This window comes from Manacus vitellinus, unplaced genomic scaffold (assembly GCF_001715985.3).
Source record: "Manacus vitellinus isolate BGI_N305 unplaced genomic scaffold, ASM171598v3 scaffold_23_pilon, whole genome shotgun sequence".
Lineage (NCBI taxonomy): Eukaryota > Metazoa > Chordata > Aves > Passeriformes > Pipridae > Manacus > Manacus vitellinus.
In genome coordinates, this window is record NW_021939718.1 from 10,783,236 (window position 1) to 10,796,077 (window position 12,842).

At 35.4% G+C, this 12,842-nt stretch overlaps 1 protein-coding gene across 1 annotated transcript in view; it reads left to right on the plus strand.

Moving 5' to 3' along the window:
- EDIL3 (EGF like repeats and discoidin domains 3) overlaps positions 1-12,842 on the plus strand; it is a 224,243-nt gene that overhangs the window by 121,694 nt on the left and 89,707 nt on the right. Inside the window, exon 5 of the mRNA XM_008923074.2 lies at positions 10,225-10,338. Coding sequence (XP_008921322.1) covers positions 10,225-10,338 — 114 coding nt within the window. The remainder of the gene's footprint in view (positions 1-10,224; positions 10,339-12,842) is intronic.

A 12,842-nucleotide genomic window follows, 5' to 3' on the forward strand; every position in this document is an offset into this window, starting at 1 on the left:
TCTCCTGTTTACAGTGCTAGTTGTTCCTGTGATCAAATCTAACAAAATTCATTAACTGTAAAACATGAATATATTTATGAGCAACTATGAGTGTGAATTTGAAAGTTATTAGCAGAGAGTAGGAGTTACCTTTATGTAGTACATAAAGGTATGTGCACTTATGCAATGTAATGGCACTGGAGTCCCACAGACAACTTTTTATGATAGTTTAAATGGGATTTATATAGATGGGCCATAATTGAATATGCTTCACCCTGTGTATGTCAAATACAGACATGTAAACAAATATAACCATCTGTTGTCAGCATTTTAAAACATCCAGCATCATATCCTCCAAGACTTGTTGGTCTAAAAACATTTTTAAAAACATGTGCCATGACTGTTTACTCACATGAAAATAATGTAACCCTACACTCACTCTATTTTGAAATGCATAAGCAACTGCATTTTGAAAGAATACGGTGATTTGGGGATATGTGAAGGAAAATAATGGTAATTTACTGATTTAGGTTCAGACTTGCTCAGAAAATAATTGAACTTCTTGCCACGTGCCCACCTACACTATTTTAACAAATCAGTCATTAGAGATTACAGTCTAATGCCAGATAATTGAAGCTTACTTGTGAAGCTGAGGTTTTTGGAGCATTGTTTGTAATGAAAAATGATTCACAAGTTGATTCATCTTCTAGTAAGATTTTGTTTTCAACTAGAGTTTAAAAATTATTTGTCAAATGCTTGTTATGTAAATAGACAATTACTTTAATAAGGTTAATTGGAAACATTAGGAATAGTCATACTTCTACAGTGTAAAATTAAATGGTAAGCTACTCAATGGAATGACGGTTTTCATATAGGTATTCATTAAAAGTAATTAAAAATGAAAAATCTGATTCAATTTATATTAAAACTTCTAAAGTACCAACCCTTCTAAAACTAATAAGAAAGGGCTTGGCTATGTTATGCCAAAATTATATTAGATTTAAATTACATCCGATGAAAAGCCATTAAATATGCTTTTAAACAGGTAAATAGAACATCAGGAAATACTGACATAGTCCAGTGTTGGAAGTGTGACTCTACAGAGAAAATTGTAATAACTTTTCAGCAGCTATAACAAAAACATAAATATTTTGCAAGGCAGGCTGTAGACACCTATGCAGAGTGGAACTTCTCTGTATCATCTATTTTATGGGTTTTCAAAACTGAAATAGGGATAGAAAATATCTAAAAATACCAAAAAAAAGGTATGAAACAATGTCACAAATATCACCGTGAATGCCAGAAGATACTGTTAAAAAGATTCTTGTAAAGCCCCTAACCTATTTAAAATCCTCTGAAGTAAAGAAGCACCTTTATACTCTCTCTAGAAGCTTCCATTAGGCTGTGATGAAATTGATGTCATAATTCTTTTACTAATTTTCTATTAGTTTCTAGGTAAAACAATTGAAAATAATTTTTTAGTCTAATAATGCTCTCTTGATGGAAAACCACCTTACAAAGTGTGCATAGCACATAAAGGATTAAATACATGTATTGGATTGATATATAAACTTTACAGTGTAAAGGTTGCCCCTGTACTTTCCTCTCACAGAGGATAATGATGTTATTACCTTTTTTACTGGCCTTATTTTAAAGTGTAAAATTATTCTGCAAAATACTTAATCGTGCTTTATTCTTGATTTTTTTTAAATTAGTTAATCTTCGCATTCTGAAAACTGTGGTTATAGTTACTACTGTATAGAAATTTACTCGCTCCAAAACTTTAAATTTAGTTTTGAATTTTTCTTTAAATGAGGGTTGTGTAGGGGATGTACCACTGCAGAACACAAAGAAAGGTAGGGAAATGTTATAGGTAATAAACCTTTTTTAAACTGTGATTTTATAGATAGATACCACAACTCATTCACTGAAACTATCATGGCTGGGCTTTGCGAACGAAGATTTAGGAAGGCTCTATCCACGTTTGTTACAGGCACGCTGGTGGCTTATGAGGCCAATACAAGATAGTCATGTCCGATTGCAAAAGGCACAGCAGAAAGACTCCTTAGGTGGTGTATTCAACAGGATACGATTCTTTCTGCATTGTCTTTTCTCCTCGAGAGTGATCCTGCATGCGTTCTCAAAGGAAGCAGCAGCGTTATAGATGGTGTGTCTCCAGGCCTCCCGATTGGAGGCCAGAGTAGACCAGTGTGCTGGTTTAAAAGTTAACCAGCAGGGGGAATGAACTCAACTCAAAGGAGAGATTATAAGTCAGAATAACAATTTATTAAAATAATACAGTAAGTACAATAATACAAACAAGCAATTGGTCTCAACCCACAAAAACCCAAATGTATAACCCAGTACCCTGGGGCATGAGCAAAGTGGTGTTCCTTGGGCCCTGTTTGAGTCCAAAGTAAAGGGAGAGGGGAAGAACCTGCTGGTGCGAGAGCTGCTGCAGTCTGGCCAGAAGTGGTGATCACAGTCCAGTGGTGGTCTAAGTCTGGTTGAGAGCGATGAGATGCAGCCGTCCTCTGGATCCCACGAGTGGGTTGAAAAATGTTCCAAAACTCCAAGATTATATATCCTCCAGTTCAGGCAGGAATGTTCAGTGCTCCCCTCAGGGCGGGGAGTTTCACAAAGGGTGTGAGGACAGAAACATCCTCCTATCTCACAGGTCTCTTAACACCTAGTTTATAGCCTGAGAAGTCAGGCTCTATGGGCAGAGGGTGCGAATAGTCTATTGACAACAATAGTCTAGTTTCTGGGAAATGACATGGAAGGTTATAGAATACACAGTTTTGGGTTACACCCACCATGATGAACTGATCTCAGCTGTCCTAACTAGGACAACAACAGTTATGATGATCAGTATGGCCGAGGCTGAGATGTTGTTTCAGGGAGTCCTTGTATCTTTTCTTCGAGGCTCCTCTCTTGCGACAGCCAGAGGCAAGTTCACCATAAAGGAAGACACTGAAACTATACCAGATTAACATTGAAGAGAAATGTAAATTATAGGTGGAAAAGATGATAAATTAGCTGTTGGAAAAAGAAGTCATAATAAAAAATGCTTTGTCAATAATAAAAAATGGTTTGTCAAAATTAAAGTTTTTACTTGCCACACTAAATTTAAGAAAGTGTCAATTAAAAGAAAAACAAACAACAACAACAAAAAACCTTCAAAATACTCTTTCCTTTTCAGTTTCTCAGAACCTCTGATTTTTTATGACTCAAATTAAACAGAATTATAACTATATGTTCCAGTTTCTCTTGAAACAAGTTGACCTAACTATATTTCAGAAACACTAGGATGGGAAACAAAAATGGATTGTTAGAAGGTAGCAATATTTTTTTTATTTTTTTAAGAAGGCTAGTTTCATAGGCATACTTAAAAATGTGTAAATTAGTCTATAAAACCCCAAAAGGAGATAAAATTGTTGGAAAAAAATGATGTAAGAATGCTTAAGAGGCTGTTCCTGAAGGAACTCTAAATAGGAGCAATTGAATTTTGTCCAAAGTTATTTTTGTTACGTATTTAGGTGTTAATGTATATTGCTGATTACAAAGGTGTCTCAAACACTCATGCACCATCAAGGAAAAAAACTGAATTACATCCAGGAATTATTTTTATTTCCAATGTTCGTTTAATTAGAATGTTTCTTTTGAGTTCAGAACACAGCTTTAGGAACTTTCTTATCTGACTTACTCTCTTCCTAATAGAATCACAGAATAGTTTGGGTTGAAAGAGATCTTAAAGCTCATCCCATTCTACCCCCTACCATGAGCTGGGATACCTTCCACTAACCAGGTTGGTCCAAGACCTGTCCAACCTGGCCTTCCAGGGATGGGGCAGCCACAGTTTCTCTGGACAACCTGTGCCAGAGCCTCACCACCCTCACAGACAAGAATTTCTTCCCAGGATCCCATCTAACTCTACCCTCTGTCAATGTAAAGCCATTCCCCCTTGTCCTCTCACTCTAGGCCCTTCTAAATAGTCTCTCTCTGTCTTCCTTGTAGCTCTTTCAGGTCCTGGAAGGCCACAGTCAGGTCACCCTGGAGCCTTCTCTTCTCCAGGCTGAACAATCCCAATTCTCCCAGCCTTTCTTCACAGTAGAGCTGCTCCATCCCCCTCATCATATTGATGCCTCCCCTGGATTTGCTCCAGCAGCTCCATGTCCTGGTTGTGCTGGGCCCCCAGGGCTGGAGGCAGCTCTGCAGGTGAGGTCTCACCTGAGGGGGCAGAGGGGCAGAATTCCCTGCTGCCCTGCTGCCCCCACTGTGGGATCAGCCCAGGGCACGGGAGGTTTCTGTGCTGGGTAATGTCCAGCCTCTTCCCCACCAGCATCCCCAAGTCCTTCTCTCCTGGGCTGCTCATCCCCAGCCTGGATTGATCCTGGGGGTTGCTCTGACCCAGGTGCACCACCAGCCTTTGGCCTTGTCAAACCTCATGAGATTTCCAGGGGCCACTTTTGGAGCTTGTTCAGGTCCCTCTGGATGGCCTCATCCTTCATGTGTGTCACTGCACCCTCAGCTTGGGGTCACGTGCAAACCTGCTGAGGGTGCCCTTGATCTCTTTTGTCTGTGTCATTAGCACAGGTATTAAATACTACTGGTCCTAGTACAGGCTCCTGAAGGACACCAGTTGTCACTGATGTCCATTGGGACTCTGAGCCATTGACCACAACCCTCTGGATGTGACCAGCTAACCAATTCCTCATCCACCTACATGGAATCCATTCTTTCAATTTAGAAAAGGATGTTGTGGGGCACCATGTCAAAGGCTTCACAGAAGTCCGGATAAATGACATCTATAGCCCATCCCTTGTCCACTGAATGTTTCAGGAAGAATTCTAGTAGATAACCTCATGATGGAGTACTCTGGAGGATATTTACCACAGGATCTTGTACCAAATGCTCGCAGATCGAGGAAAACTATACATAGAATTATTAGAGTAGGGGTATTGCAATGTTTAGCCTCTAAGGGTGGGGAGCAAGAGGTTTGTACTTTTTTGTATCAAGTGTAAAACTATTCTCATTTTGAAGATCAGATAATAAGAATATCTGAGCCATGAGTTCCTTCAGTATGACATTATACTTCAAGTTTCCTGCAGGTTTTTTGGCACAGTGTTTTCAGAGCCTACTGTGGTCAGGAAACTAGCTTTGAAAAAGCAATCAAATCACTGAATTGTAAGAGATGTCTGTGTTGTGTTGAATGTGCATTGAATACATCCAGATCAGATTTAATAATATGCACTAACTTCACATATTTCACAAAAATATGCCCCGGTTCTTTTTAAATGTTTCATGTTGGGATTGAGCCAGTAATATACTAATGCTTATCTTTCTATAATCCTGGTTAAATCAAGGAACAATAAATCTGAAGTATTGTTTACACGAATTACAGATAAACACTTATTCAGAAGTAAGGTTAGAAACTTTCTTCAACTTATACTTTAAAAGTGTAAAATAAATTATCATGTTAATTACTTATATTTTCCATATCTTTTAGTCAGAAATTTGAGGGTTGTCATGCGAATTTTTTTCTGATGATTTTTTATTCTGTTTAAATACATTTATTTACTTATTATCTTTTGAGAAAAAACCACCAAGTTTAACCTCCTTTAGGAGACCTTTACAATTTAGATGGGGTTTAATAATCTGTAGGATATGAGAAAGAATGCTTTCATGGTTTTTTTCGTTTTGTAAATAATTTAACAGAATCCTCCTACTCTTATAGAAGATATGTCCTTCTATACATGAATTGCTGTAATCCTTCAAATTTTTTCATATCACTGAGTAGCTCACTCTTAAGATAGTCATATTAAATTTTGTTGTTTCTCTTGATTCAGAATACAACCAATATAGTTTATATTTTTTAATGGAGCTTTATCATGTGTTTCATAAAAATATTAAAATTGGTACAAATAATAAAAAAATAGTATGTAAGCTGACTTTCATGGTATTTAATAGGAAATTAATAATGGAAAATTTGACTGTCTGAAAGCTCAAGTTTAAATAATAACAGGATATTACAAAGTTCTGCAAGCAACATTTTGTGTGACCTTACTGAGATAGGACTTATTCATGTAAATAACTTAAATCATTGAGGATCAATATATAATAAAGAAAAAACAGCTAGAATGCTTTTTTAAAATCAATTGAGAGCCATCAAGCATCTATGAGAGTAGTCTGGACTAAACTCCAACTAAAAGATAATTATTGCATGCCACCTGTTTATCCACCTTATACCACACCAGTTTCCAGAGATATTTGAACATATTGTTAGTTATCAACAAATTTATTTTGAAGTAGAACCAGATAGGGAAGTTTTCTGGTTTTCTTTAAGAATATTAAAATTTGGGGGATGGGAGGGAGTGTCAAATTTCTCAGATTATGACTTGATCTTTATCCAGTGTACGGTTGTGGGTCCCCACAGAAGCCAGTTAAGATACAGAGGTATTCTATATGCTTAATTGACTTTATTTTGGGGAAAAAAACATTTGCAATGTTAGTAAAGCATAAAAGTTATGTTTAACCACTGTTTTTTTTAATGGCCATGCTGACTTCCAGTAAGGACTCCTGAAGTTAAAAGCTGTATGTATGATGGGTCAACCTTCTATCCTATAGAGGACTGACTTAAAACATGAGTAAGAGCTGAGAGAAGCAGACCATGTGTGATCCAGAAGCCAAAAAGAGTACCAAAATCAAAGAATAAGGAAAGAACGTGCTTGTTAGCAGGAGGGAACATCAAGAAGTCTGTACTGCAAGAGGCAGTCCTGGATCAGAAACAAGCATCCAGATGGCAGGAACCAGGAATTTGGGCTGAGTAAAGGACAAGCAAGCAGGGGACAGGAACAAGGCACTCTTGAGTATTTGCAGCCAAAACACAGGATGTGTTGGAAAAAAAACCCACGCGGGTAAATTGAGTTTATTGGTCTCTTCATTATAAAAAGTCAGGTTTATACCAAGTAGCTTGCTGAAGAACCTAAATGACCGTAAGTAAAAGTTAAAAGTTTTATTATAACAGTTAAATAATTTATATGCTCATTCCATGTGGGATAATTTTTCAGGAAAACACATATGACTGTATTGAGTAGGTAAAGTCCAAAATTAGTGTTAAATATTTTTAATTATATTACATTTGCAAGTACAGTAGTAGGTTTTATTTATGTTATATTAAATACTTAGAGGATATATTAAATATATATACATATAGAATCCATCAAAGGAAGACAAAAGGACAGAAATCTGCCTCTTGATGATTCTCCAAATCACTTTGTGATATAGCCAAGTTCTCTGTTACTTTCCGAGTTTCTGCCAGTATATTTGTGTTTCAGGGTGCACCACAGCTGTGCCTCAGATAGAAGTGTCCTTAATGGCTTTGTAGTTATGGATTGATCTTAGGAGACAGGAAATGTAAATTTAACCCTCTTCAGCATAAAAAGAAACCTCAGCATAGCCTTTACTTCCTAATCACTTCTCTTAGCTCTTCAAGCTGTTATTCAAGGAACAATCTGTTTTCAGAAAATGGTCAATGTTTCCTTATTCCTGCATCAAATCAATCTCAGAATCCACCTTCTGTACAGAAATCTTGAGGGTTTGGGCATGGGGGTGGGGGGTTTATAGTTTGGAGTTCTTTTGAGTTTTCTTTTACCTTCTTTTTTAAATTTTTTTTCATTTTTTTTCTAATTGTTTGAGATTTGGGTTCTTTTCATCTAACCTGGATCCCACTTAGAAATCAAGACTTTACCTCTTAATGAGTCTATTTCACTCAGTATTTCTCTGTTACCTAGCTACCTCTGAGGAACTCTGATTTCTCTGGCAATACATAGCTCTCTGTGTTTTAGTTACTGCAATGTATAAGATTTTTACCTGAACAACACTTCAAAATCTGATCTGAATCTGCCCTGAACTAAAACCAAACCTTGTGTCTCAGTTTGAAGAGACTGGAATATTTGTTAAAGAGGATGAGTTATGAGACAGACCAAACTCCTCTCTCTCAGCAATTGTAAATTCAAAATTAGGGGCTTTAATAGAGGAAATGTGGAAAAAACAGAAGAAATAACAACCCTTTATTAAAAGATATATGTATGTTGGCAAGAACAGTAACAGAACACACAAAAAAACTAGGCAATAGTCCTGTACCCCCAAAAAAAGTCCCCTTCAAACAAAAGAAAAAAAGTCTGAATACTTCTCTGTCCTTTAGCGCAGTTCTAATCACGGTTGGCAGGGGTTGCTGTTGGATCACTGGCGGTGCAGAGCCTGCAGTTCTCTGTGACATATTTGTTTGAACTAATTGAGCTGAAGTTTCTGAAGTTACTGGGAAAAAGTCATTGTTGGAGCCAAATAACAAAGATAGTAACTGAAAACTTCCATATTTCTCCACTGATCATTGCTAGTTGCTCCATGGGGATGAAATATGAGGATTACTTTGAGAGTACTGGTACTTCAAGTTCATTTTATTTTCTCCATCACCACACAGACAGTATGAAATATTCTGGAAACCAGTGTATTTTCTCCTACATATTTCAAAATGCAAATTAGGGGAAAAAAAACCACAACTCAATAAGATATTATCTTTACACAGAAAAGCTTTTAAGAGGATAAATTACCACCTGTATCTCACCAAGGAAGAGATAGTTCATATGTTCATGTAATGTTTTTTAGTTCCCTGTGACCTTGATATTTTTTTCCCCACAAATATATTAGCCTATATTAAAATTATTAATAAGCTAATAAAAATGTAAGACTAATGGGCTTTGCTTAAAAAGGCAAATAGGAAGCTGAAGAATCTTATTAAATTTTATAAATACATATGAAGAATTTAATTTAGAACTTAGCAGATCTCTTCTTCAGTCATTTCCCTTGGCAGATTTTATTTCTTGCACTCTAAGCTATTACTTCTCTTCTTCCTTTTTAATTGACAGAAATTCAGCTAACTCTAATTTTTTATTAAGCCATAATATCATATCTTTATAAGCAAGAAATAGTAAAACATTCAGAGACTAAAAAGAAGCTCAGAGATAAGTTGCCATCATCAATTTTGGTATAAAAATCTGAATTTTTTCCAGTTCAAACAATTGGAACTAGCCTTCATATTTAGCTGAAGGTCTGTTTCTCCATTTCTGTTCACCGAAATGGGAAGCTTATCCTATCGAGTGTATTAAAACATTGAGGTTTTGAACATACATGATTAGTAAATGAAAAAAAATCACATTGAAAGTACAAACGTTACATGCTCAAACTACCAAAAATGAAGCAACTTTGTTGACACAACTGAATTCTGCTTCTTCTGCACAAGCTGAAATGCATAAGATTTAGACATTTTTTTAACATCTTCTTTAGGTTTTGTGTGTGTAGCACAAACTTGATTTACATTTTAAGGACTGAAGCAACACAACAACACAACAACAAGGATTATGACTTCAATTCATAGGGCATTTCGCTCACCAGTGATTTACCCTAGTATCTACTATATTATCTACTGTATTTACCATATCATCTACCATATTGCAAGTGTTTAACAGCAACAGTGCAGCCCTTTGAGGCAATGATGTATAAAATCCTTATAACCTGTTTCTAGTCCATGCAGAATAAATGCAGAGACTGAGGATTTTATTTATAATACGGCATTATCCTTCACTCTGCTTATTTATGGTGACTGAAAAATACCATAACACATTTGAAAGAATCTTATATTACACTTCAAGTTTACTACATTGGAAAAGACCAGGACAGTGTTATTCTCGCAGTGTTTCACAAAGTGTGCTTGAAGAGAGAAACTCAAGTGAAATTACCCACCTTTTCTGTCTTTTGAACTTAACGAAATTTGCAAGCTTCTAGATGGAGTTATTAGTTTCAATTTGCCCACCAACTCATGCACAGAAAGGAAATTTTTTAGACAGTTAAACAACTTTGTCAATTACACATTTAATGAATTAAGATGAACTGAGAGACATTCTTAATTGGCATCTGTTGATAAAGAAGTAGCTACACTTCTTGAAGTTGGAGGGGTCACTACTGATTAATCCATTAGAACTACTGAAGTTTGTCTTTTTAAGGCCAAACTGTGACTTTGCCCTCATATCCTCTTGGCAGTTACAGTGGAAATCCCTGAGCAAAACACTAAATTATATTGTATAATGGGACATAATAAAGCTTCCTTTTTTAGTTCTTTCAAACATGTGCTTACCATTTTTACCTTTTCTCTGTTAATGCTGACATTATCCCATGTACCTTATGCAGATGTCAATGAATGTGAATCTGAACCCTGCAAGAATGGCGGAATCTGTACAGATCTTGTTGCCAACTATTCCTGTGAATGCCCAGGTGAATTTATGGGAAGAAACTGTCAACAGAGTAAGTACAGCATGTTTGTAAATTCTATGTAATAAAATTAAATATAATATTTTATTTTTGCAGAAAAAGACTTTAATATACTATGGAAATATGGAAATATTTCTCTACATTACAAATCCAGAATACTCAAAATAGCCATCTTGGTTTTTTCAAAATGGGGAGAAATTCAGAGACCTAATCTGAATTCAAGTAAAGCATCTGATATTGTGGAAATATTTGCAAAATGAAAAATCATTATCTAAAGCCAAAGAAGAAGGATTAAATAGTGTAAAGTAGAAAAATTCCAACAAGGGATTCACCAAATATCCTGGTTTCAACAGTAATTATTAGCAGATATCAACAAATGTAAGAACAGGGCCAAAATATAAATTATTTTTTCTGACATGTCTATAGCCTCTGAAATTTGGACCATTCATTTATGGAGAAATCATTTATGGAGAAATCATTTATGGAGTTCCTCCAGGATCTGTCCTGGGACAAATCTCATATGATTTTACAGTAGCATTGACTCTCAATGCACCATAAAGGTCTGATTCCTAAAGTTGTTACTACAAAGTTCTTCATGTGTGATAGACTAGGTAATCTCGAAGACCAGAAATACCAGACGTAGAATAAACTGCCATGGAATGAAATGTTATATACCTTAAAAGTTAATAACAGATATTAGAGGCCCTTGAGTTTGAAATACTGTAAAGAAGAAAAAAATGTCAGAAGTTGAATACTAAACAAATTAAACCACAACAAAACTGAAAAATATGATTCCTTTTCCTGTGTTCACTTTGTGGATGTATGGGAGAAAAGGGAGACAAAAACAGGATGGAGAAATAACCACAAATGGCAAGATGTGAGCTTTTTTTTAAGTAGCTTCAGTGAATTCCCAGATTTGCATACCACAGAAAAAAAAAATATTTGAGGCCCTGAACATAATGTGTACGTAGTCCTAGAGAGAAACAGAAGATTAGGATTTGCTTTGAGTAGTTTAGGGATCTCTATACCTACCTGAAAGAGTTTGTAAAAAAAATGAACATCTATTAAAGTTTTCTTCAAAATTTGCTGTTGAAGCAATTCATGCATTTCCTTACTAGGTGCAACTGAATTGCCATTTGGAATTCTACCAGGAATCTCTTCCATCTCTTCAGAGTTTATCCCTTCTATATTTTGGCTGCATTGTGAACGTTGCTCAGATAATAGATCACATAAATCCAATCTCCTGTTATGCTAGAAATGAGGAAGGCAGAGCTGTTACTTGAAGTGATCATTGCATTTCCTGAACCATCAACTATTATTTTATATTTCTAATTTTTTTATAGATGTATATGTAAAAATAATTTCATGCGTGAAGTTTCATATCTTATATATTATACTGAATTTGGTTTTTTTTGTGTGTGTGCATATATATATATATAGACACACATATTCCTGGTTTTGAGAGAATATGACAGAAAGTGTATATGTACAAAAAGTAGAAATTTCAAGTTTATTGAAACTGTGAAAGAATTCTGCTATTGAATTACAAAATGTATGTCTACATATTTCTATTTTTGAGAGAAAATTTTCTGTAATTGAAAATATCAACTCAAAATACTGATTTTGTAATTCAAAACACAGCTACCTACAATCTGTCTTTCTGAGTCATACTTTGGAAGAATTATACTGGCACAAATATATATGTATATACAATATAAATAATGAAATGGTCTTTCTGGAGATAATTCTGTAGAGAAATGCTGGCAACTGTGACCCAGTACTCCATTGTCTACCACATGCAAACACCTGTTTGTACGGATTGTAATCACTGAGCTGCCCATGTTCAGGAAAGTTAACACATTTGCACTAACACTATGGCACGGCTTCCAAACTTTTAGTTAATTCATCTACTTTTAGGGTAGTTTTAGCACAACTAGCATTAAAAAGGGAGACTTGTGGGTTTATACCACCACTATAATTGTGCACTATACCATTTTCTAGGTCAGGGCTTGTAAATATCCTATTTTTTCCCATTAGAAATTTGGATATGTCATCATACTTAATTATGTAATTACAAGTAGTTATTACACATTATAATTACGCCATTAGAGTTTTACACGTATTTACAGTAATCATATAATTAAATACTGTTATGCTAATTATGTAAGTTACTGACTGCTGTCTCAGAATTACCTCACAAAGCTCAAAGATTGCTAAACCACATCATAGAATATGTAAAACATCCTACATCTAGACTAAAAAAGGAAAAAATGCATCGTGCAAACTGCGTTTTCTAATAGTTTATCTAGTTTAGTATAGCCCAAATACCAGTGCTTTGTAATAATGACTTGTCATGTTACTCAATAACTTCCAGTAGTTTATGCCAGACTGCTTTTCGTAGTGCTCCTGCTAAGTTTTCCCTCTTTTTTTTTTTTTTTTAATTCTACGCTTTACTTCCACCATTTAATTCCTCTTAGTCAATCTTCTAAATAGTTCCCTTCCATTTTATCTCACATGTGGCACTTTTCAGGTGTGAG